The sequence below is a fragment of the Mesoplodon mirus genome (genome assembly GCF_964341445.2).
Source record: "Mesoplodon mirus genome assembly, chromosome: 2".
NCBI classification, from domain to species: Eukaryota; Metazoa; Chordata; class Mammalia; order Artiodactyla; family Ziphiidae; genus Mesoplodon; species Mesoplodon mirus.
In genome coordinates, this window is record NC_138977.1 from 199227686 (window position 1) to 199254710 (window position 27025).

General features: G+C 43.6%; 1 protein-coding gene across 1 annotated transcript in view; it reads right to left on the reverse strand.

The window, feature by feature from the left end:
• The window catches only part of PIK3AP1 (phosphoinositide-3-kinase adaptor protein 1), a 113881-nt gene extending 90749 nt beyond the window's left edge, over positions 1 to 23132 (reverse strand). Inside the window, exons 1-2 of the mRNA XM_082611352.1 lie at positions 23059 to 23132; positions 15433 to 15849 (exon numbers count right to left, since the gene is read on the reverse strand). Of these exons, the coding sequence (XP_082467478.1) occupies positions 15433 to 15849; positions 23059 to 23071 (430 nt within the window). The 5' untranslated portion in view covers positions 23072 to 23132. The remainder of the gene's footprint in view (positions 1 to 15432; positions 15850 to 23058) is intronic.
• Positions 23133 to 27025: the final 3893 nt, after the last annotated feature.

Sequence of the window (27025 nt, forward strand, 5' to 3'; positions counted from 1 at the left end):
GCTCAAGACTGCAACTTAGAGCAGTTGTGCCACCTTGCTAAGTCATATTGAGCATGTGGTCACCTCAAACCCCCAGCTCTTTTTCATGTAAACCATGGAAGCCAGGACTTTCCCTCTGCTATGTTATAATTCTATAGCTCAGTTTGTTTTGTTTGGGTGGGGGGGAGTGGGGGATGAAGTTTGAGACCTAATTACAAATAAACACCTAGGTTTGTTAAATGTTATATGTTGGTTTGGAGCCAGCGTTCTTGCCTGTAAAGATTGTTTTGACTCAAGATCCCATCGTTGGGCTTCCCTGGTGGCGCAGTGGTTGAGAGTCCGCCTGCCGATGCGCACGGGTTCGTGCCCTGGTCCGGGAAGTTCCCACATGCCGCGGAGCGGCTGGGCCCGTGAGCCATGGCCGCTGAGCCTGCGCGTCCGGAGCCTGTGCTCCGCAACGGTAGAGGCCACAACAGTGAGAGGCCCGCGTACCACAAAAAAAAAAAAAAAAAAAAAAAAAAAAGATCCCATCGTTAACAGCAAAGCTTCCCAACTGGTCTACCAAATGGGATGGGTTACAGATGTTCCAAGATACTCATTCCCTCAGTTCTCTGCTTGGTGAAACAAAGGTTGGGAGCTGAACCCATGTTAGTGGCTTCCAACTCTGGCAGCCTTGTCATTTTCTGAGTACTCCTATTTCAACTCTCCATAGTTATGGTATCATAGGAAAGCTATATTTTTCATAACATAAAAGCATTTACTAACAAGATGCGCATTTACAAAATTGGTCTTCACTTAAACATCTCTGCTTGCTTAATGTCACATATTTATTGCTTATTCTCTCCTAGATTTAGAATTTATCCACAATAAACTATAAATGCAATGTGATTTGGTTATATAGGGTAATTCTAGATTTTGCAAAAGAGTCATCATTTTATAAAGTTGATGAAAGTGACGTTGGAAAACTGTTTGAATCACAAGTAAAGTCACTGTCCATTGGAAAGGTGACCAACTGGACAGGATAAAGTCCACAGAGATGCTGCCCAATAATCAAAAGCAAGTGATAGGACTACATAATGATCAAGAGGCGGCCTTGAAAATTGTAAAAGTCAAACTGGTTGTGAATCTTATTTCAATACAACTGTTTTTTTGAAAAGTCAAATGCAAACTAAGGAATGTTATTTTGTGCTGGCATAAAACTGTGTCAGAAAACTGTACTCAATTCTTCTTCCATAAAAGCCAACAAGAGTTGATTCAGTCTCTGTGTGGCTTAAGACTTAGTATAGAGCTGAAATTATAATAAAACCTGTGTTAATATGTTCAAATAAATTTATTTTCTTAACTTTTAGAGTTACTTTTCAAAATAAAGTCCCAATAAAAAAATTTTTGTCATATTTATGGTGAAATTTTGGTCCCTGCTTAAGTGTATCCACTTTAACCTGACCTTTTCCTAGGATCAGTTGTCTTTGGATTGCAAGGGCCTCCTACACCTGCATTGTTGCCATTGTTCCACCTTTCATCCATTGCTCCTTGCCCCGTCCACCACAGAAACACAGAAAAGCCCTGCTCCTCTGCTTTTCCACGTGAAAGGCCTTCAAAACTCCGTAGACAGTCTCCATGGTTCCAGTGACACTTCCTTATAACAGATTTGTTTCCTTCAACTGTTTATCTGACAGATTTTGAAATTACCCCATTCACTACAATCAGTCATTTGACAACTTATTGAGGGCCTACTATGTGTAAAGCATTGTTCTAGGCACTGGGAATACAGTAGTGAACAAAATCCCCACTTTCCTGAGGCTTACATTCTATTCAGGGGACAATAAACAAAATAATTGAATGGATGGATAAGTGGATAGATGGATGAATGGATGGACGGACGGATGGATGGATGGATGGATGGATGGATGGATGGATGGATATCTGTATGTGCTTCCCATTGACACAGAGAACACCTCTTAGGTAAACTGACCTATAAGGGTAGAGGAGGAGCCTCTTCTAGGACACCAATACTTCTGTTCATAAATCTGCATGTGGCATTTACTTTTTTTGGAGGTGCTCTGTTGACCATGCTTAGCTTGCCTTCAACTAAAACCACCAGATCTTACAAGCAAGTCTTAAATATATATCCCTTCATCCTGCTCTTGTACAACTGCTCAATTATTTTCTTGAACCATGAGCAGAATTTTATATTGATTCTTATGAATTTTCCACTTATCTTTAGCCTGTCCTTCCAACCAACTCACATTTAGGTGAACTAGAATGTAAAACTTCCAAATTGTGGGAACATAGTAATATATATACCTCAATATCACTGCCATATAGAAACTTAAGGGAACAATCAAAATGTTTATTTTAAAATTAAGTAAAAAATAATAATAATAATAATAAAAATTAAATAAAATTAAGTAAAACTACATAAAATTTTAGACAGTCCTAATCACTACTCTAAGAAAATGACAGTCCTGCCTGAAAGCCATGGTTAACTTGGGCAATATGTTACCATTAGATAAACAGGTGCATAATAATTGCCATAACTACAAGCCATGCCTTTTCTTCTTTTTTCCAAGATGGATGCTCAGGAAACTCATTCTTTCCTTAATGGCTGATAATAAGGAACTATCAAAGGGGCCCTCAGGAAATCACAGGTCCCCTTTGTTATTCATAGAGAGCTCCCTGACTTCTGCTTCATAATGCTGGACACTCCTGGCATTACGTAATTAACAGGACAACTGGCTGTTTAGTGGCCATCTACCTCCAGGACACATAAACTCTGCAAGAGCAGGACTTGAGTATGACTTTGTCATCAGGTCTTCCCAGGGCCTTGCAGAGTGCCACCCCCCTGGCAGGCACTCCATAAGCTCAATAAATATTTGTTGAATATAAACATAAATTAACAGTCTCATCTCTGCCACGAACTGTGTAACACTGGGCAATTCCTCTACCCCTCTGAGTCCTACTTTGTTCATTTTAAACTAGAGAGACTGTGCCAGATGAGCCCAGAGTTTCCTTTTCTAATGTTAATATTCTATATTTCCATCTTGTTGACTCAGTGGCTCCCTGTATCTCTTTTCCCACTAGAGACTCTAAAGCTAGATTGTTTCCAGAGTATAGGCAAGTTTTAATCGAATGAACACCCTGGACCATGGAAGGGATTGTTATTAAAAATAACATTTAGGCTGTCCAATTACTGTATGATTATTTCAGCATTACATTTTTCCTGAAAAACTTCTAACATGAAAATGCTTTATAATCACAGCTGGAGACCTTCTCTAGCAAGAAACCAAGGTTTGGGAGATGATATTCAGAAAGTTTTGGAAAATGAAAAGGGGGATCTGTTTCAGAACAATAACAGGTTGACTCTGTAAGCAGATAGGTTAGAGGGTCCCTGGAAAGAGAAACAAAAATGACTTTCTTGATTTAAGAGAAGCCATTTTGGCCTAAGCCATTTTGTGATCTAAGCCTGGCCACAATGCTTGCCCTTGAACAGGTCTCAGTAAGTGATGATTTTTTTTTGGCCGGCTGCGTGGCTTACAGCATCTTAGTTCCCCAACCAGGGATTGAACCCAAGGCCAGGCCGCAGCAGTGAAAGTGGGACCACTGGACCGCCAGGGAATTCCCAGTAATCTACATCTTAAGGGAACAAACGAATGCAGAAACAGAGAGAAGGCAGTCAAACAATAGTGCAGTGATAAAGCAGAGTCCTAGTTCCTCCTCAAGGGATATACATAATAATATATCTTTGAGTTCTACAGGAACTAATGCCCCCACCCAGGTGGAGGATGGAATGATGAAGTTGACCCTCCCGACGTCAATCAACTGAAGCTTCGACTCGTCCACCTCTGCCCCAATTCTATGCTGAATTCTCCTCTGCTCCAGCCCCTTCATGAATACGCATATACCCTTAGCTTAAAACTTCCCCAATTTTGCTGTTCAGAAAGACACTGCTTCGGGAAAGCGCCCAGAGTTCTCCTTACTTGCTGCAAGTAATAATCAGTCCTTCTCTCGATCTTTGGCTAGGTTGTGTCTTCTGGCTCAACACCCACCAAGGGGTGAACCCAGTTTTCTTTTCAGGTTACAACTCCACTTGGGATGCTAAATGCCATATCCTGCAACAGAAATATTTTCCCACATTTTACACGCTAAAAAAAAAAAAAAAAAAAAAAGAGTCAACAGCTAACGCTAATATTCTCCTATCTGCTAGTTTTGATGAATGTCTATCCCACTGCAAGCCTTAACAATAGCTACAGCCTCAAACATTAGCTGTATATGTAAAAGAAAACTTATTTTCGTCCAATTTAAAAGTAGAGCATTTTCATTTCATCATCAGTCTCCCCTCTATTTCCTGTGTTATCAGATGTTAGAGAGTGAGCCAACAATCTGTTGTGAAACTGGCGACTTGGCAGATAAAATATGCACATTCAATCAGTACTCTTTTAAATTAAAGGCTAGTATGGGTCTAACCTTGTAAGAGTGATACGGAAGATACACATATGCAGAAGATACAAACCAAGAAAAAAAAACCTACCAAGGAATTCCCAAAACCACTAAGCCAATTCTAGAGGTCTCCTCCGATCATTTCAGATTTCTTCATTTTAATGCTCTCCTTCAAAAGGACACACCCAATTTAATGTCTGCCACTAACGATCCACGTGCACCCCATGGAGTTAACCATTCAAATTATTAACTAGCCTCTGTAATGGCATACCTGGTTCTTTTCTGGGATGGGTTGTCATAACTGGTACATTTTTAAGTATGAACAGAGCAAAAAAGGTGCACTCGATAGACCCTGTCTTGCTCTGAATCAGTCAGTTTCTGTTTAGACACATCCTGACTATGTGACCACAAGACAAACCTGCTCCATGGTAACAGCTGATGATCCAAAAGGCACCAGCAGCACAGGCTCCCTAAGGATACTCATGGGAAGGATGTCTTTTTCTCCAACTAGGACATTCAAAATGGGCTCAAGAGTAAGGAAAATGGACAACAATCCATGGTTGCACCCACCCATCCAGTCATCCATCCATCCACCATTTACTGGGCACAAAACACTTGTCAGTGGAAACCAGCATTTTCTTTAAAAACATAAACACAGTGAAAATAAAGTAGTCTCCAAATGCTTTTTCCCCTACAGAAAAGGCAAGTTTATCAATTATTGATTTTGTTCGTTTTTCTGTGTCATGGAAAACCAACTTACCACTGTTTACATCTACATTTTACCAAGCTGGCTAAATTAGGAAGTTTTCTGCCCAGCAGTCTATATGACAGGGCTACCATGGTTTCAATAACTTCTCCAATGAGCAGATAAAGAGTCATTTACAGCATAAATCATCCTATTTCCTCAGCCATCTCAGACACACTCTCAGTCATGTGAATGGCGGTGGAAACTAAATTGAAAAGCTGTCAAAACATCCTGCAAAAATAGGGAAATTAACAGACCCATTCTGTCATGCATACTTGCTCCCATTTCCCTTGTCCCCATTATCTTCCTATGAGCCCACATTCGTATACCTACATGTACACCATAATAAACTATATATATATATATATAATGTTAAATATATGCATTCTTTCATTCCCACACAGATAATGGCATATTATTATGTTCTAAGACTGAACTTAGGCTAATGTCCATAAATAGAAAGCTATTATTATGTCATTTCATGTTTAAAATTCTGTTGCAAAGGATAACTTTTTAGCTGAAATAATACACTATACCTTGATGGGATTTTGAAAAGTATCAGATTGAGAACCAGCAATGAAACATAAGATATTTAAAATCACATATGGTTGGAATCATGGAATTTCATGGCTGCAAAGGTCTGAGATGTCAACTTGTGCTCCTCCCAGCATTTTAATGAAGATAAGAATAGGTCCAGGGTGGCCAGGTGACTTTCCCAAGGTGGCACAGCCCGTTAGTGTCAGAGTCTGTGAAATACACCCACATTCTCTTACTTCTTGTAATAAAGACTACTTCTTGTAATAAAGACTGTAGTAAACTAAGAAGACATCGATCTAAATTCCACAAGAGTCAAATTCCATTTGACAAGAGTAAGAATATGACTCAGTGATAAGTAGCTGTTCCCTCTTTTCAGGCATAGCCCACACGGAGTGAGTGATGGCACAGACATTACAGCAATAACGCAAACCAACGTCACTTCCCCTTACCCAGAAAATCAATCTAATGAAGCTGAGAAGAAGGCCAAGGAGCTTGTACAACTCCTTGTTCCTTGTGGAACTTAACCAGAAGCTCAAACTACTTGGGTTAGCTGGTGTAAGCCCAACTCCTTCCTCTAGATCCATAAAATCCCCATGACCCCATCAGTTTTCCCTTCTAAAATCCCTGAGAACAAAAATTAACATCGTAGAAAAATTAAAACACTAGAGAAATGTCTAAAACAAAAAGTTCAAAATGTCCACCATCCACCCAAAGGCAACCACTATCAACAATGTCTTGTGTATCCTTCCAGGAAAAGAATTCATAAACCAGTATAAAAAATATATATACACATATACACCAGCATAAATATAAATAAATATGTATAAATGCTGCTATACACATACTTTTAAAATTTAGATAGATAGGTAGGTAGATAGATAGAAACACCCTGGTTTGATTCTGCCTTCACATAGGTTGCCAGGAGCTCAGTCTCACTAGTTCAGATGATAAACTGGTTATTCCAAGGACAGAAACCCTGTTGTTGATCAAAGCTAATTTTGTCTTACCTGACTCTGTATTTCTGGAGCCTGGGAACATAGCTAAACAGCTGACAAAATATAGATAGAGACAAAGAAAGGGGAGGAATGAGGAATAAAAGCAAGAAAGAGGAGATCAGAGAGGAAAGGAAAGAAAAAGATGAAGAGGTATTCCCTACAGACCAGCACCTGGCAGATACTCATTCAATACTTTCTGAATGACTGAGTAAATAAATGAATAAAAAACCAGGACAGGCATTTTTTAAAGCACATATGACATTTAATGTATTAAACTTTTAACAGATGTGGCCCCAATTCTCTGAGAAGTAAGCATCCTTCTTGATCTATACTGTCCAATGCTGTAGCCACTGGCCACACGTGGCTATTGAACATTTAAAATGTGTGCTCTATGTGTAAAATACACACTAGATTTCAAAGACTTATTATGAGGAAAAGGATATAAAATATTTCATTAATAAGTTTACATTGATTATATGTTAAAATTTTAGATATATTGGGTTAAGTAAACCAGATTATTAATTCACCTGTTTCTTTTTATTTTACTTTATTTTTTTACTGCAGCTACGAGAAAACTTTAAATTTCACGTGTGGCTCACATTATACATTTTTTGGATAGCGCTGGTCTAGAACATAGATACTATTATAGCCGTGACTAGATCTGTCTTCCCTGCTCTATTCCAGCACCCAGCACAGGGCCTTGAGAATGGAAGGCTCACTGTGATATCTAGATAAGGCAATAGCAGGTCTTGAACAACAAGGCAAGAGGCCCTTCCCCCAATCCCAGATCTAATGGAAAAGCAGCTGTGTGAACCTGCCAGGCCTTGTTTTCCTCATCTTTAAAATGGTGATGATAATAATAATGTCTGCCTTATAGGAAAATAGCATGGACCAAATGAGACAGTGTTTACAAAAGGGCTTTGAAGGGGTAAAACAGATGTCAGGTTGCTCCTAAGTTCTAGTATCCTCCTCTAGCATAGTCCCAGAAGTGAGATGCAGAAACTACAAAAACAGCAGGGTAAGAAACTAACCGATAAAATTCCTATATCTGATATTTCCATTCCAGCTGTGTTAGAAAGTTTAGACAAAAACAGGTGCAAACTTGAGATTCTCACACTGGTGGAAACTTCAGCATTCATCACTCCCTTTTCACTGCATCTCACCAACCACAGCTGACAAGGTGACTTGCAGATATTTTCCTTGAGGGACCACAGAAAGTCTAACAACTGGGAGCAGAAGGCTGCCTCTGGGTGGCTGACGAGGTTCACAGCTTTGTGGGAGATTCATAATCCTAGGGGACTCGGACGCCTCAGGGGAAACGTTCTGTGGGCACAAAAATCTATCACGGGCATTAGTCCTCGTTAAGTGTTTCAGGTGCAGCTAGGAGAAAGTATCTTGTTCTACAAGGCGGTCAGGGTACCTGGCAAGGGATATCCAAAGGACCCTTGGACATGCTGTAGCTTTTAGTGACACTGGGACAGATTTTACCATCCCACCTGGGCATCTTCTTCTCCAAATCAAAGATTATTTCAAAAGGAAGATTGTACGAAAAAAGTATTCTTCTGCAAGGGGCATTTAAGGAGGAGCCTTACGTGTGGACTAACCCACAGCGGAGAGAGAGCAGACCCAACAACCCAAGGCCACAAGGCAGGAGGACAGCAGAACAAAAATAGTCAATTTCAAGAGGCCCAAGGTCAGATTCTCCCCTCAGTCTCTGCAAGACACCACAGAAGCTCAGAAGCCATCAATGACTTACCACCGGCGAGGCCGCCACACCAAGGAGAGCGAGGAGGGCATGGTGACTTCCCCTTTGCTGGGAAGGTCTGTCACTCTTCCCCTCTCTAAGAGCTGCTGCCTGTGACGTGGAAGTGAGCTGTGACATGGCCAAGCCCTGAGCCCCTGGGAACACTGCCCCGTGACCTGCCCTGTGACGGCCCACAACGCCTGAGTTGCTGCTAGCTCCTCTAACTGGAAAACCAAGGGAGAGGGCAGCAGGCATGGAGCAGAGCTTCCAGAACATGGCTGCAGAGCATAAACCACAATGGAGGCTTTCTGAAATTCATATTCCCCAAACCAGCTGCTGAGATTCTGGTTCAGTACGTCTAGGGTGGGGCTGAGGCACCTGCATTTTCAACAAAGTGCAGGGGCAGTGCCAATGCCCAGTCTGACTTGGGGACCTGTGGTCTGGAGAACTCAGGGAAGCTTCATTGTCCTTAATCCTTTCTCTTTCACAGGCTTTCTTCATGCTTCTTGTCCCCACATGGAAGAGGAGGGTGTGGGGAAGAGGCTTAGATGTAAGCAAGGCAAAGCAGAGAAGGAGTCTGAAGGCCCTACGTTTCGATGTGAGCTATTCCCAGTCCTCATGCAAGTCATTTAACCTTTCTGAACCTCAGTTTTCTCATCTGTGAAGTGGGGGTAAAACCATCTACCCACTCAGGGTTGTGGGGGGAATAAACACCCATGAAGTGCCCAGTGCATGACACAGGGTAACTGTCAGAGCATTCACCTTAGTATTAGCTCTTTCCATTAGGGAAAGGAGGGGTGCAAGCAGTTCTCCATATGAGTATCTTGGCAAGAGAAAATGTAAATGTAAATAACTGACTTAGGCATAAAGAGAAAGAAAAATAAGTAAATAAACTGCAACAACAAAAAAAACACAGTAAGGGGCCATGAATTCAGGTTACACGGGGAGGGTGGGGAGATGCACAGAGCAGGTATGCAACACCATCTCTGGGAGCTCTACAGAGATTGGCTGGGAGGAAATCAACAGAGATTCACAAAGATTTAGGCACAAAGTTGTGTGAAGATTTACTGCAACGTTATTTTTTTTTTATTAGAAATAGCCTACAGGCATTTTTTCATTTTCTTTTTTTTTTTAACATTATGATAAACATGTATTACAGTTGACCTTTGAACAACATGGGTTTAACAAGTCATACACAGATTTTTTTCAGTAAAAATGATCAACTACATGATCCGCAGTTGGCTGAATCTGCGAATGCAGAACCACGGATACCGAGGGCCTGTGTGGGACTTGAGCATCGTAGATTTTGGTGTCCTACTTCGGTCCTGGCACCAATCCCCTGCCAATACCGAGGGATGACTCGAAGATTTTTGCCTGCACAGGTTGGGGCAGGGGAGTCGGCGCCCCTAACCCACACGTGGTTCAAGGGTCAACAGTACTTTATTTCAGAAAAAAATGTTCCTTTTTAAATCTGGGTGAAGATTTTGGAATCTATTAGACCAGCTAAAAGCACCTGTATCTCAACTGTTTTCCTTTTAAACTCCAGTTTAACATTCAGATTAGAACATTAATATCAAGAAAGGAAGGCCTCTAAATTTTCCCCATGTAAACAAAAGGCAAAATACATTATAATTGTGGGTACCGTCAACACTTCTGAAGCACAAAGGGCATGAGGAAGGATTGGGGGTGCCTAAAGAGAAAACACATATAAAGAAGCAGACAAGATCTCCAATGTAATCCTGAAAAGTACTGGAAGAATTGGGTTCACTGCTTCCCTTCTCCCTCAACACAACAAACATACACACACGCATGTGTGGACACACAAAATTATGAGAACTTTTGAAATAAAACTCAATGTTACCCACCAAGTCCTCTCCCGCACAGACCAACAGAATCTATTTTTATATTCCAGTGAGGTTTGCAGCAAAGAATAGAGTACCAGTAAAAAGAGGAAATAATTTCTGTGCTGTACCTGGGTTTTTCTCACTTCCTTATTTTAAAATAATCACCTAACAAGTCCAAAAAATTCAGAACAATAGTACAGTCTTCTATGCACTGGGTATATATCCCTGCAGACATTTTAGAACTAAACTGAACCACTTAAAAGGTTCTGGGTAATTTGCCATCTATTTAGAAAACTTATAATGATATATTACAGAGCTGGGGGGCTGGAAGAAACCTTCCAAATCATCTGGTCCAACCCCATCATTTTATAGATGAAGATCTTGGGAAATAAACTGGCTGCTCCAAAACACTAAAGACTCTTAATTAAAACATCTGCTCAATTTTAAGGTGGCTGACAAACTTGGAGAGAGGGGATGGGAAATAAAATAAAACCTCCAAAACATTTTTTAGTGGCATAGTAATTATAATCAATGGTCCTATTAAATGAAGAAGCAGTGAGGATCGTGACGGAAGTATACCCCCACTCCAATGTCAGGACCACTTACATCTGGAAAACTGAGAGGTTTAAAGCTGTCAGAGCTAACACATTGAATCTATGGGTTGAGGACGAGGAAGAAAACTCAGGAGCCCTACCCTGAAGTCTACTGGCCTAAGCATCAAACGCTGGTCTAATTTTATACCTAAACACTGGTCCAGGAGTCACCCTTATGTGATGGTGCCTTCATTTCCAGAAAAAGTAGAGATTTGAGAAAATGGTCCAGGCATAACAGAGATACATGACAATTGACGTGACAAAGGAAGGGTGGCTTAGGCCTTAGCTCAGTTTTCAGTGGACCCCTGACCAGCAGCATCAGCATCACCTGGTTGCTTGTTAGAAATGCAGAATCTTGGGTCCTAACCAGACCTATGGAGGCAGAATCTGCATACTGACAAGAATCCCAGGTCCTCCTGCCCACATTAAAGTTTGATAAGTATTGATACTTATTTAGATAACACAGAAGCAAGAGAAAGTGTAATTAACTGCCTGTAACCACATTCAATCCAAGTTTCTGGAATAATTACCTCCATCACCAGCTCTACTTTCTAAAGCTTTTGATCTTTAAGCCTTATTTTAAATTTTAAATGGTCTAAAATTTAGCCTAGGGCTTCCCTGGTGGTGCAGTGGTTGAGAGTCCGCCTGCCGATGCAGGGGACACGGGTTCGTGCCCTGGTCCAGGAAGATCCCACATGCCGCGGAGCGGCTAGGCCCGTGAGCCATGGCTGCTGAGCCTGCGCGTCTGGAGCCTGTGCTCCGCAGCGGGAGAAGGCCACAACAGTGAGAGGCCTGCGTACCGCAAAAATAAATAAATAAATAAAAATAAATAAAATTTATCCTAAATTTTAAATGGTCTCATTGAATATCTTATTAAATAGTAATATTTGTTGACAAAAATTCAATTAATTATCAAGTTAAGAAGACAAAAAGGGAATTTTATCTGAGTCATTCTGAGGATTATATCCCAGGAAGCAGATTCTCAGAAAACTCTGAGAACTGTTCTGCCTGTTAGAAGTTGAAGGCACAGTCATATACATTTCTGAAACAAAGGATCATACATCAAAATGACATACTGATACTTTACATAAAGTTCACCAAGGATAAATGGTCCAGGTAGGCACATACAAAGCGAGCAGCAAGTCACCGTGACCCCGTACAGGGCTGGGAAAGAACACTATTCTTTTAAGAAGTCACACTGCTAGTGTCAGAAGAAAGAAAAAAAATTGATCTTTATGGTTGAGCAAGCACTCCCATCTTTGAGGAGCTCTGGTTAATGTGTAATGTGGATGCACACTGCACATTAGGGAGGGAGGGATGAGGTCCAAACAAACACAAAGAGAGAATTTTATGTTTAATTTTTTCTTATCCTGCCCTAAAATATAAATTTTATTTCATCATGTTTTCTCACCAACTGTCTTAAAATTGAGAAAAAAATATAAATATTCTGGGCACATAACTATTTTCAAGGGTTACATAGATTATGAATTGAAGTCTTTTTTCCTGCTATTGTCTGCTGGGGTCATAGTAGAAACATGACCAGTATTTCTTCAGTTGGGAGTTAGAAACCCCAGGGAGATCTGGTGAAGGAGGAAGACTGAATTTAGAATAGAAATGTTTTCCTAGCAGAAAAAAGAGAAGCTACAGGTAAGGGAATTTTATGATCAAAACGTTGTGAAGGTCACATGGTCCAATCATGGTTCCAAAGCTGAATTCCTTTTACACCACACATGCAGTCTCTGCTTGCACACTCCCAGTGATGTGGAACTCATCACCTCTAAAGGCTACCCATCCCATCTTTGTATGCTCTAATTGTTAGAAAGATGCCTGAAATTTGTCTCCCTGTAGCTTTCGATAGCCCCACAATCAGTAACCCCACAATTACTGTCCCTACCATTAGCTCATTCCCATTATCAATTTTCCATTACATTTACCAGTGGAATTTTTTTTAACAGAGAAAGTCAAAGAAACAAGTTTCATGTATTTATTTTCTCATAGGACTGGAGCAGCTTGTATAGTGGGCTGTATGAAAATTTTATTTTTTGCTTTTATTTTGAAGTGTCTCAAACCTCATGTGTACAAGAGGGATATTAAAATGAATAAATCGCAAGTTGTAGAGACTGTAACCAAGGACATAATCATACCAGAAGCCTAGTGTAGGGATAATACTGTCCTTAAACACTGTTTTAGTCCTAAACTTCCTGGGAGTCAAACAAAGCAGGTATGAAATAGGGCAAGAAGGTGGTGCTTCAAAAATGTTTGAGACTCTCTGGCCTAGGGGACTCTAGGTTATCAGCCGTGGAAAGTGTCTTAGATCAAGTCTAATCCCACCTCTTACAGAGAAGGAAACTGAAATTCAAAGAGGCTACATAAATTGCCTAATATTGGGCACCTAGTAAGCAGCTGAGCCAGGCAATAGAGTGTCGCTACTCATTTTTGCTACAACGCCAGACCTTGAGTCTTGGGTTTGTTATGAAAGCTTGTTCAGGGCTTCCCTGGTGGCGCAGTGGTTGAGAGTCTGCCTGCCGATGCAGGGGACACGGGTTTGTGCCCGGGTCCAGGAGGATCCCACATGCCACGGAGCGGCTGGGCCCGTGAGCCATGGCCGCTGAGCCTGCACGTCCGGAGCCTGTGCTCCGCAACGGGAGAGGCCACAACAGTGAGAGGCCCACGTACCACAGAAAAAAAAAAAAGAAGAAAGCTTGTTCAGCACAAAATCAGAGATAATAGCACCACATTACTGGGCCAACAGGACGCTCCCAAAGCAAACCCAGCCATCCTGGCACACACAGAGACCTCTAATCCCCAAATTCGCAAGTCTAACACCAGATAAGAAAATGATATTGGAGGCATAAGCCATCCTTCCTCCTACTCTTTTTCCTATAATTCCACTTGTCCCTACATATCCATTGATTCTGAACTACAGAGATTTTCCACTAAGCAGCTTATTTTAATCTCCCATGAAAATAATCTCTTTCTGATGAGAGGTTATTTGCTCTCAAAGCAGAAACACCACTGTGAAACATTTCATTCCTTCTGAAACACTTGAAGCTAAAGTCTCATAGCACACTGAGCCAGAGTCATTAGTGCAGAGTAAAATATTATAAGCGATCAACTTCCCCAGGCATCTGAACATTGGACTCATCCAAACGATATTCAGAGAATTCCTTTTACCATCTATTTTTAAAAATAATACCACTGTAGTATTTTACAGAACAATCTGGTAGTGCACATGGCATGAGATGCCAGTACAGTGACAATACATCCATGGTACTCTGAATGATTGGCAGGTGGGTCACAGCAGCCTGCCCACCAGATCATAAGCTCATCCTAAGCAGTGACAGAAGCTCATGCGCAGAAACAACTAGTTGCATCTCGCTCCTCTGTAAGTTTCAGCAGACCCCTCAAAGCAATGAAGGGCAATCATGCAAATATGAATTCTGTGCTTTTTCTATCCTCGTGTCCTTCCGAAGTAAAGATAAGCAAACCCTGGAAAAATGACTAATCCAGGTCCCACGTATTTCAGGTGAGACATCTTCTATGCTCACACTAGTCATTTATATTACAAAATGACCTGGGATGCTACTATGTTAGGTGACCTGGTCATATTTATTGGTTTAGAGCAGGCCATTCCTGGGATAAAAGCACCTAGGGAGCTAAGAATTTGTAAATTCTTGATTCAGTTCATTAAATGAAACGGGGCAGATGAGCCAAATTAATACCCAAGTCAAACCAGGGATAACTGAGCACAGTTACATCGCCCCATAATTTTCCAGGCTTCTTTGCTGGTATCAGGTATATAAGAGCTCAAAGGCAAGAGAATAGAAGATAAACACATAGCCTGCTCATAGCCCACAGTGAGGCAAAAATAGAAAACAAGAAGAGGAAGAAAAGCCGTGACATGCATCCATCCCAGAGCACATCTTCCGTTACTGCTAATCAGAGCATATGTCACACTTCCTGGGGCCACTGAAGTCATTAGCCCCACCAGAGAGGATCGGAATTTTCCCACTTTAAAAGGAGAAACAGGGCAAAAGACAGAAACTAGGCTAGCAGGAAATAGAGAAGGGAGGTATTTCTCTATAAACATGTTATCCAAAAGCGACACCTTTTCAACCAAAATCTTCAGGTGACCTGATGATAAAATCGAAATGGCTTGCAAGCAGGAAGGTTGGCAGTTGTATTCCTCACACCCCACCAAACTAAGTCTCAGCCTCCCACCCCCACTGCCCCCTAGGCTGGAACCTGTGTCCAATGTCTCCCAAGGTGTAGAAAATTCTAGAAAGAGGGCTAGCTTATCCTAGCACAAAACCCATGGGAAAGTGTCATCTTTCTTGCCTGCGGTCAAGGAGACCTACTCTATCCTTATCCCATCCCAGAAATAGGCTGCTCTAAACCAGTAAGTATGACTGGGGCTCTTAGCATAGTGAGGTCCAGGTTCAGCTTGTAATAGGAATGACTAGTGTTAACACGACAATGTCTCAGCTGAAATGTCTAGGACTTGGATGGGTCTTTCTTTCCAGGGCTTGCATATCTGTACTGCAGGAGAGACCCTTACCTTCAGAAATGGCCTTCCTCACAGCTGCCACGTAAGTCTCAGGCTCATCGTCACAGGTGAGCTCCTGCCAGTGTGCCCAGTCTGGAAAGAAGTCCAGAAACTCCTCGCTGTCCTGCACCCCGCAGAGCAGGCGCACCACGCGGTGTGGAGGATGGAAGGCTCTCTGCAGCAGGGGCAGCAGGGCCGGCTGGCAGAAGCACTGCACCAGCTCCGCAGACAGCAGCACCACGATGCAGCGTGTGCGGAGAAAGAAGCTCAGGTCCTCGGCTGAGAAGGAGGTCTTGGGGCCCAGCCTGTAAGTCAGCATCTTCTGGCTATGGACCTGCCGACTGGACAGGAAAAGGTCCTGGAGGTACTGGCACCATTCCTCGGCATCCGAGCTGTAAATGATGAGGATGTCGCATCCTACAAGCATCCCTGAGCAAGAAGGAGGCACAGAAGCACATTAACACACCTGCTCCTACTAGGGCTTCCCATGACCTGCAAGATATACCATCCAGATGAGGAGCCTGGCACCCACAATCTTTCACCGTCTGCCTCCAGCCTACCTGTCTAACTTCTTTCTCACTTGCAGTCTGTGTTCCAACCATTCCAGACTCCCTGCTTTTGCCCAAACATACCATGCCATTTCAGATCTTTGCATAAGCTATTGCTTCTGCTGGCATGCTCTTCTCCCCACAGCTGATGCAGTATAGGATGATGATGATGATGATGATGAAGATGATGATAGCAACTTCAAGCACTTATATAGAGCTTACTGTGTTCCAGACACTCGTCCAACCTTATTGCCTCCCAAACTCATTTTATCATCACAGCAACTTTCTAAGGTAGGTACTACTATTAGCCTGATTTTGAAGATGAGAAAATTGAGGTATGGCAAGTTAAGTGATTTACCCAAGAGCCCCAGTGGCAGAGTCAGAATTTGAACTCAGGCAGTTTGATCCCCGAGCCTAGCTCTTTCCCAAATACAGTGGTTACAAGCACAGGTCTGGAATCAGGCAGCCAGACTTAGCATCTTGGCTCTCTGAAGTATTAGCTGTGCAACCTTGGGCACGTTGCTTAAATTTTCTAAACCTCATTTATTCATCTGTAAATGGAAATATAAAGGCAATATTTATCAGTGTTTTGTGAAAATTAAATTAGGTATTTCATGTAAAGTGCTAAGCATGGTGCTTGACGTGTAGTAAACCCTCAATGATTGGTAGCTGGTGTCATTATCCTCACATTAATATAAACAATGCATTAATGTAAAAGTAACCATGGTTGAATTAACGTGTTGACCTACACAATACCATTTATAAGGTGCTTCTCGCCATATATGGTCTGTCACATAGGCTTTCTTCTTCCTCTAATAAAGCACAAATGCCAGAAACAGAGTCCAAAGCCTTAGAGAAGTGTTGAATTAAAAAGGTCTGGGCTTCCCTGGTGGTGCAGTGGTTGAGAGTCCGCCTGCCGATGCAAAGGACACGGGTTTGTGCCCCGGTCCGGGAAGATCCCACATGCCACGGAGCGGCTGGGCCCGTGAGCCATGGCCGCTGAGCCTGCGCCTCTGGAGCCTGTGCTCCACAACGGGAGAGGCCACAACAGTGAGAGGCCCGCGTACCACAAAAAAAAAAAAAGAGGTCTTTTGGGGATCACTTGGTCCAAACTCCTCATTTACAGATAAAAGAAATACTTCATCTGGGAGATAAAGGAATTTGCTTAAATTCACACTCAGCAAATTAGTTCAGAGCCAGGACTGAAACTCAGGTTGTCCCCTGGTTGCTTATCCAGTCCTCTTGCCAATCTACCTGCTGCCTCCCATCAGGAATTCTGTCAAGAATCTTATGAGCAATAACTCTGATCTTCCCATTATCAAAGTTCAAAGATGCTTGGCTCTTATAACGGTTACCACTGTTGTGGGTCTTCATCTCCCACTAATTCAATGAATTATTCTAAGGGATTCGGAAGGGGTGAGCGCAGAGAAGTAGCCATACATCTACAATGCAATAGGGATCCTTCCTCCCACTTAGAGAAGGAAGCTTGGAATTTTGTCAAACGGGAGTCATCTAAGTTGTGGATTATCACAATTACATGCCATCCCTGGGCCACACTTAGCTGAATGGTTCCTGGCCAAAAGGTCAGAGGCAGGAGTGGGGCAAGACCTGAGCTTCTCCGTTCTGAAAACATCATGAGAGGAACCCCCTTTCCTGCCCCCATCCATCACCATATTCAAAGTTAAAACAATGACATATAAAATGTAAACTCAACACAGTTCTGATATCCCCCAGGATGACAGTACCAAATCTTTTAAAACAGTAAATAAAACAAAAATACGGAGTTTCTCTCTATTTGGAGTCCCTAATTTAGTACTAATATAAGACTCAACAGGCTTCCAGTAGCTTCTGTTAACAGCACATTGCAATACCTGCTGCTCATTAAAGACCTCTAGTCATCAAGGAAAGTTTAAAGGTTAATAATAGGGGAAACTGGGTGTGCAATATATGGGAATTCTCTGTATTACCTTCCCAATTTTTCTTTAAATCTAAAACTTCTAAAATAAAAGTTTAAAAATACAATTTAAATAAAATGCGCTTAAGGGTTTAACCTCTTCTAAATGGAAAACCTATTTAAAATGTCTCATTCCTGAGGTTCCAGTGTTAAATTCAACCTCCCTTTGAGCAAAAGTACAGGCATACCTCAGAGATATTGCAGGTTCGGTTCCAGACAACCCCAGCAAAGTGAATATCACAAAAAAGCAAGTCGTCCAAATTTTCGGGTTTCCCGGTGCATATAAAAGTTATGTTTACACTATACTGTAGTCTACTAACTGTGTGAGAGCATTATGTCTTAAAAAACAATTGTTAATTAAAAAACACTTTATTGCTAAAAAATGCTAACCACCATCTGAGCCTTCAGCAAGTCGTAACCCTTCTGCAATAGTCAAAAGTCACAGATCACAAATCACCATAACAAATATAATAATAATGAAAAAGTCTGAAATATTGCAAGAATTACCAAAATGTGACACAGAGACAGGAAGTGAGGAAATGCTGTTGGAAAAATGGCGCCCATAGACTTGCTCGATGCAGGGTTGCCACAAACCTTCAATTTGTCAAAAATGTGGTATCTGTGAAGCACAATAAAGCCAAGTGCAATAAAACGAGGTATGCCAGTACTTGAGAAGGAAGTGGTTAGTACCTCAGGCTAGTTAATATCACAACCTACTTGGTCACCAACTCATGGTGTGACTTCAGACCAATATACTATATCTAAACAAATTTTTCCTCAATGTAAATGAGGACAACAAAATCTATCACCTCCCTGAGCTTTGCTCTGCTGCTGAAACTGAAAGCTGGGGAAGTTATAGAAAAGTGTAAGTTAAAGTCCCTCTACAACCTTCTGGGTAACAACACAGGACTAAATGCTTTGTCGGGGACTCTCTCTCATATGTGGGGACACCCCTTTCTTCAAGGAGAATTCCCTTCCTTTAACCATAAGTCACTTCTTCACATGTGCCAAATCATTCCTCCCACTGTTGTTTGTTTGTTTATTTAGAGAAATGAAGTACATGAATCAACAAGGAGTCCATAAATCCTAGACAGAAATAAGGAAGGGTCTTTGTCCTTGTCGAGCTTAAAGACCAGGTTTGGCTATAGAAGGAGAAAGGAATGGATAACAGTAGAAGCAGGAGCTGGCTGGTGGCAACAGGGAGTGATGGTGGTGGTAAGAAACACAGTAACCAAAAGAGAAGTTCCTTTAAAAGATTCAAAATCCACCTGAGAAGAGAACCGAGAAGAAGAGCTTGGAAGCTTCTCAATCTACCCAGCCCAGACCGCTTTTTAGTCTGGCACTCCGTTCATCTGTCCTGGAACCCATGTTTGAATCTGGGCACTGTACTGAAGAGGGGTGTGAGATAGGGAAGGTGAATTGGATAGGGAGAGATCTGGAAACAATTAATGTGAGGAGCTTCCAGACTCCGAAGGTTTCAAGTATAGAGACTTGGCAGGAGTATTGAGGAACCTCAAGGTTCACGTGGAAGTTAAGACGACAAAAAATTAAAGGTCCCTTCAAGCCCTTTTGTCCTAATAAATCCAGGAATGGTAGAAGGATCTGGAGATAAGAGAAGCCTTGGAGAAAGCGGGCAGAAAAAGGTATGAGAGCTTTCTTCAAATACCTGGAGGCTGACACATGGAGGAAAGGATTCTGGTTTTCACTCAACCAGGCTTGGCCACTTGGGAAAATCACTTATGGCTTCTCTCTCTTCTCTCTCAAGAGTAAATACAAGAGACGTCATCAGGAGCCTAGAGACTATTCCAGGATAGGCTGACTCCATTTCATTTTATCTTGCTTCCCAAGTTCTTTCAAAGACTGGGAGCCAAGATTCTCCTTGATTTCCACAAGCAAATACGCCTCTCAAAAAACAAAAGACTAATGCTTACTCTTCAGTGGAAGGGAACTGAAGAAGACCACATGATTGAGCCATAAGAAGGAATGAAGTACTGACACATGCTACAACTTGGATGAACCCTGAAAACGTCATGCTACAAAAGAAGTTAGTCACATACTATATGATCCCATTTACATGAAAGTCCAGAGTAGGGAAGTCTACAGAGACAGAAAGTAGAATTTAGGGCTAGGGAAAAGGAGGCAACAAGGGGGTGATGGCTAAAGCATACGGAGTTTCTTTTTGAGGTGATGAAAATGTTCTAAAATTGACTGTGATGATGGTTGCACATATCTGTGAGGATACTAAAAACCATTGAATTGTATACTTTAATGGATGAATTGTATGGTATGCAAAATACATCTCAGTAAAACTATTTAAAAGAAGATGAGGGCTTCCCTGGTGGCGCAGTGGTTGAGAGTCTGCCTGCCGATGCAGGGGACACGGGTTCGCGCCCCGGTCTGGGAAGATCCCACATGCCGCAGAGCGGCTGGGCCTGTGGGCCATGGCCGCTGAGCCTGTGCGTCCAGAGCCTGTGCTCCGCAACGGGAGAGGCCACAGCAGTGAGAGGCCCACGTACCGCAAAAAAAAAAAAAAAGAAGATGAAGGAGGGGAAGGAGTGAGGGGGAGGGGGAGGGAAAAAAGAGGCAAAGAAGAGGAGAAGAAGAGGAAAACCACAAAGAAGAGTGGCCTGGATGACTCCAGAGCCTACAGCATTTTGGCAAGAGACGCTCTCACCACTGTCACCACTGTGACCTTCCACCATGGGTCCTGGTACTTCCAGACCTCAGGGAGTCCCGGGGACTCCAGAGGCCCAACTCCCACTTGCAGCCCCTGGAGTGGTGACTCACCACAGAGGACGTTTACGGCAAGAAGGTTTGACAGCTCCAACCCGTTACAGACATCTGCAAAGCCACTACAGAGCCCATAAAGAGCCCCAGGTTTGGCCACCAGGCGTGAGTTCCCTTCTGAATAGAAGCACACCCTTCTAGCCCCTTTGGTCACGCCCACTGGGGGGGCAATGCACATAGGACACTGGACCAGGGTGGTTTTCTCTGCCTCCGCTGCCCAAAGTATGCTCTTTCCTGGACTTAACAGCCCAGGGCCTGTTCCTAGCAATGCGAGGAGGTGGGAGCTTCACTGGCCTTATCTCCTACTTCTCCCCAATCACCCACCTACTGTGGCCACTGTGGTCTGCTCCCCGTTCCATAAATACATCACGTGCACCCATTTATTGTTCCCCTGACTAGAGCACTCTTCCCCGACACGACTCCTCCCCCGCCCTCCTTCAGGTCTTTGCTCAATGCCCCTTCCTCTGTGAGGCCTAATCTGGCTGCCTCCTTTAAAAGTATAACCCCAACCCACTTTACCCCTCTACTGTTTTTCCACTGCACTTATCATATCATGTACTTTCCTTATTAACTGTATTGCCTGCCTTCCCCCACTGCTGCATAAGCTCCATGGGGTCATGGCTTATGTCTGTTTTACTTACTAAATATACACCTGACACCTAGAACTGTGACTGTACTTGGTTTGTTTCTGTTTTTTAATTTATTTATTTTTGGCTCCGTTGCCGTGTGCGGGCTTTCTCTAGTTGCGGTGAGCGGGGGCTACTCTCCATTACGGTGCGCGGGCTTCTCATTGCGGTGGCTTCTCTTGTTGCGGAGCACGGGCTCTAGGCACGCGGGCTTCAGTAGTTGTGGCACGCAGGCTCAGTAGTTGTGGCTCGCGGGCTCTAGAGCGCAGGCTCAGTAGTTGTGGCGCTTGGGCTTAGTTGCTCCGTGGCATGTGAGATCTTTCCGAACCAGGGCTCAAACCCGTGTCTCCTGCACTGGCAGGCGGATTCTTAACCACTGCGCCACCAGGGAAGCCTTGTATTTGTTGAATGAATTGATTCCCTCTAGATAACTCCACATTGGCTTCCGAATGGAATGTGTGGACTATGAACCTACTATTACCTTATTCACAGTACAGGTTCTTCTAACCTCCAGAGCCCAGCTAGAGAGCCAGGAGGCTAAGGTTAGCTACCTTCCCACTTCCCGTAAATAATGAGCCTGCATCACCAAATCTAACAACTGTCTCCATTGGCCTCTTCTTCCAAAGCACCATTAGAAGGCTCAGGGGATCTAGGGAGAGCTGGCTCTTCATTCTAGCATCTGCCCACAATTTCTCCAAGAACAGCACCTTCTCCCAGCCAACTATATTTTATTTTTCAAGAAGCTTTTACATCCCGTTTCCACATTTTATCTCTACTATAACATCATAAGATGGGGTGGGGAAATACAAGTAAACCCATTTGCAAACATGGTAACTCTAATCTTCTCATCTAGTAATTCCCGGTTTACTTATTGCTTGCCTTCACAGACTATAAACTCCTTGAGAGCACAGATTAGGGTGTCCTGGTCACCACTGAGGATATATTTAGGTGCACATTGTCTATTAAATTGTAGAGTTAGTGCTCATTAATTGTCTCTATTCTCATCATCATTGCCGTGTTTGTCCTGTATCTCAGTGAGTGAGTGACTTGCCAAGTGTACACGCCCATGAACCAGAAGGGAACCCAGGGCTAATGGGAAGAGACTCTTGGCACCTTTCGATGGGTCGATTACCCAGTCCCCTCCACCTCTCCCCAGTCCCCAAAGTTCTGCAAAGGACATAAGAAAAGTAAAGCTAAAGGAATGGTGTTCCTAGAGTCCTATGGAAATTCTAGACAAAAACAAAGCCCAGGAGGGTAGAGGAAGCGGGCATAGGAAGGTGGCCCAAGGGCCCATCTCCAACCTCGGACTGTCTGAGCTCCCCCTATTGGCCCGATGGGACCCGAAGAGAAGCATTTCACCGGCCGAGAGACAAGTCGGCTCTCCACCTACTTTAAACTTGACTCTCGGCTCACAGAGTTAAGTGCAACAGGGAGATCGACCCTCAGAAGCTCGGGCCAGTGCTGGAGGGAGAAAAGGAAACTTAGAAGACGGGGGACAGGGGAAGGTCGGGCAGGGGCTGAAGAAAATCGCGCAACAGGCTGGGAAGGGAAACGTGAGAAAGTTGGGGTGGGAAGTTTGCGACAAGGAACAGAGAAAAGAACAGAAAGAACGCAGATGCTACGCCGAGGAAGCAGCCGGATTCGAAAGGGTACAGCGTACAGCAAGAGGCGGCGGGCGAGAGGGCGCGCGGAGGGGAGGCGGAGGAGAGTCCGGCCTACGCACCTGAGGCTGCCATGCCGCCGGCCGCAGTCCTCCGTGCCCGGCTCGCTGCGCGCGGGGCCCGGGGCCGGAGCGGGCCCGGCGGCGTCCCTGGCGCGGAACGGGAGGGGCGCCCAGCTCCGCGCAGCACCAGCCGCCGCTCTGGCGCTTCCTCCCGCCGGGCAGCGAGGACTTGCCGCGAGGGCGTGTCCACAGGGCCCGCCCCGCCGGCGGGGCTCGGCCCGGGGCACCTGCACCCCAGGCCGTTGGGGAGGGGAAGTGAGAACAGCGCCCCCCGCCAGCCACCGGCCGGCCGTCGGCCAGCTCCCCGCGCGGCCCCCGCTCCCCCCATCGCTCACTCAGGGTAGGTAGGAGGCAGGGGGCTTCGTGCGTCCCACTCCCCGTGAAAACAGCCGGATGGGCCACCAAAGGGCAGCCTGAGGTAGAGGGAGCGTTGAGAGAGGAAGCAGGGAGAAGGGTTAGCTGCCCGGCCTCTGTGACCTGGGGCGGGGGCTGAGCACAGCTGGCCAAGCCATCTCCCCATCCCCTGGGGCTTTCTCCCTGAGCCGCTGCCCCGGCAGGAAAGGGAGGGGTCAGGAAGGGGAAGAGGCACCTTCCCTGGCACCTGGCCCTGGGTGCTTGGCGTTGCCCTTGATTACCCTCCAGTGACCTGCCTGAATTCCCTAGACCTGGTCTCCTGATGGCACATGAACGTTAATGATAATCTCTTATGATAAATGCATGGTATAGTTATCATTGCTTTTTATGCCTTTGAGGTAGCACCTATCACTGTCTTCAAGTTAGCGCTGAAGAAACAAACCAAATCCCTTGCTCAGACTCCCACAGAGAGTAAATGCTCCCCGAGGTTCCATACCAGGCCTGTCTGAGTCCAGAGCTAGAGGTCTGCCTTAACCCTCGCACTCACCTGCCGGCTTCTTGTCCTTCTCCCTTTGCTGCTCCTCTAATGGATCTGAATAGCTCTGTGACCTTGGAATCCTCCACGATGCAGGTCCAGGGGATGGGTCCAGAGAGCAGAGATGACAGAAAGATAGGGTTCCAGCGCAGGTGGAAAGGAATGAAATGTATTTTAAAACGGAAATATCAGGGTTCAGGCCGACAACTAGTTTTCTACTGTTGCCATAACAAAAATTACTACAAAACTTAGTGGCCTAAAATAACACAAATTTCTCTCACTGTTCTGTATTTCAGAAGTCCAACATGAGTTACACTGGGCTAAAATCAAGGTGTCGTCATGGTTCGGTTCCTTTCTGGAGGCTCTAGAAGAGAATCCATTTCCTTGCCTTTTTCAGCTTCTGGAGAAAATTACACACATTTCTTGATTCATGCCCCACCCCCATCTTCAAAGCCTGCAACATAACATCATTCTGACCCTGCTTCCCTCATCAGATCTCTCTCTGTCTGTCTCCTCTGCCTTCCACTTTTAAAGGCTCTAGCGATTACATTGGTCCCACACAGATGATCCAGGAAAGCCTCTTTAAGTTCAGCTGACTAGCAATCTTAATATCACCTACAACCGTAGTTCTTCTTTGCTGTGTAACAACGTATTCACAGGATCTAGAGGGTTAGGATGTGGACATCTTTGGAGGGGGCATTACTCTGCCTACCACAGACCTGGAATTCTGAAAGAGGAGATGAGCCTGCTACCTGCTCTACCTTATACCTGTTCTCCATGTTCAGGATTTCTCTGGCCTCCACACCAGGTTAGCCATACCTGCTACCCACCCCCAGCCCCCTATCAATGCACTGTCACAGCCCTATACTGTTCTTTAATAGAACTTATATTGATAGTTTTCTGCAATTACAAGTAGCTTCACAGACAAAACCTAGAAGCCTAGCCCTCTTGCAAGCTTCCTTCCCTACCTACCAAAAGGGCCACTCCCCATAAAGTTTCTGCCACTTGTCACCTTGGGCCATTTTGAGCAGTAGCAGTGCCCATTTCCAGGCTGGACCTCAGGTTCAGAGAAATGAAATGTTGGGCATCTGCTATGTGGCCAAATCTGCTCAGAGTGCTGTCACTTATTCAGCTTTCATGAATCTTTACCTGAAACCTGTGAGGTAGTCATATTATTATGATCCCATTTTACAGGGGAAGAAACTAAGTCTCCAAAAAGGTAATTTGCGTGATCCATGGTCACTTATTTAGTAAGTGTCAAAGCTAGATTTTGAATTCAAATCCACGTGCTACACAAGAGCTGACTCTCTTGTCGTGCGTTGTGATTCAGAAGCCACACCAGCCATTCCATGCCAATTCCACGATCTCCAAACCAAAAGTGACCTTAGTAACAGGAAAAAGGAGTGTCGTAGAGATTGCTGGTTGCACACCCAATATCTATTGTCCTTAGTAACAAAATCACAGTTTTATCTGTAGGCAGCAATGTGCCCCACTAAAAGATTCCACTCCCCAGCCTCTGTTGCGACAAGATGCTGAAAGATGAGGAGGAGGCTGACAAGATGTAACTGGAAGTCATTAGCTGGGCATCCAAAAAAAAGTTCTCTACGGTGTGCTTAATTCTGCTGCCAGATATCCCTTTTGCCTTTCTCTCTCTCTTTTAGTGCCTTCTTGGAATGTGAATGGATGGCTGGAGATCCAACAGCCTTCTTAGATTTTGAGGTGACCTCGTGAATGGAAGCCACACACTAAGGACAGTAGAGAACAAAGATGGGCAGAATCTAGTTCCCTACTGACCATGGAGCTTCCATATGAAATCCAGGGTACCCATATTCGAATTATTTTACTTGAAAGAGAAACAAACACATCTCTGTCTTGCTAGAGCCATGATTATTTGTGTATTCTGCTATATGTAAGCAAACCTAATTCTTTACTGACATGGGAATGGAAGCTAACATTTATTGAGCACCAACTATAATTCATGGACTTTCTTATGCTATCTCAGTTTAATCCTCACAGTAATTCTGAGTCATAGGTGTTATCTCCACTTCAGAGATAAAGAAACTAAGATTCAAAGATGTTAGTTTTTTCAGGGTCATTCAATAGTTAGTATAACTATGATTCAAACCCAACTCAGTCTAAACCCAATGTCCATGGTCTTTCCATGGCACAATGACATAATGGATGACTTCAGAGAGTAAATTAAAACTACTTACTGAGGATACTTGGGTGCTCTCAAGTGAGGGGTCCCCCTTGAGTCCTCGGCACTTCAAATCTCACACAGATGGTGCCTTCACTTGTGCATGAAAGCATATCTTGCACGTTTTCTACTTCTTCCTTCTGAGGTGCTGAAGCAGAAAGTTTAGGCAGCTGTGATAAAAAGTTTAGGACTTGGCCTCATATACTCTTAGAATGTTAAAGCTGGAAAAGACACTAAGAGGTCATTATTCGACCCATGTGGAAACTAAGGCCAAGAGAGGTAAAGTGACCTTTCTAATATCATACATTGAGTTGAAGGCAGAACCAGGATTAGAATTCTAGTCTTGATTCCTAGTCTGGTGGTTTTTAGCTATATCTGGCCACTTATTTTTTTCCCCTATTAGTAAAAGAAAGCAACTGTAGAAAATTCTTTCCTTAATCTGATGTTTCAACTTTGTAGTTCTTTCCCATAAATCTACCATAAGCTCCTAGACAGTTAAATCAAACTCGAATGCCTCGGATAAGCCCCACTTGGTCATGATGTATCATCCATTTTATATGTTGCCAATTTACTAATATTTTGTTAAGGATTTTTGCATCTGTGTTCATGGGGGATACTGGTCTGTAATTTTCTTTTTTGTAATGTCTTTATTAGTTTTTAGTATCAGGGTTAATCTGGCCTCATAAAACAAGTTTGGAAGTATTCCTTTCCCCTCTATTTTCTAATAGAGAACAACTGGTATTATTTCTTTCTTAAATGTTTAATAGAATTAACCACTAAAACTATCCAAGCCTAAATTTTCTTTTGTCAGGTTTAGCTAGCCAGTTCAATTTCCTCAAAAGACATAGGGCTATCCATGTTTCACATTTCATCTTGTCCAG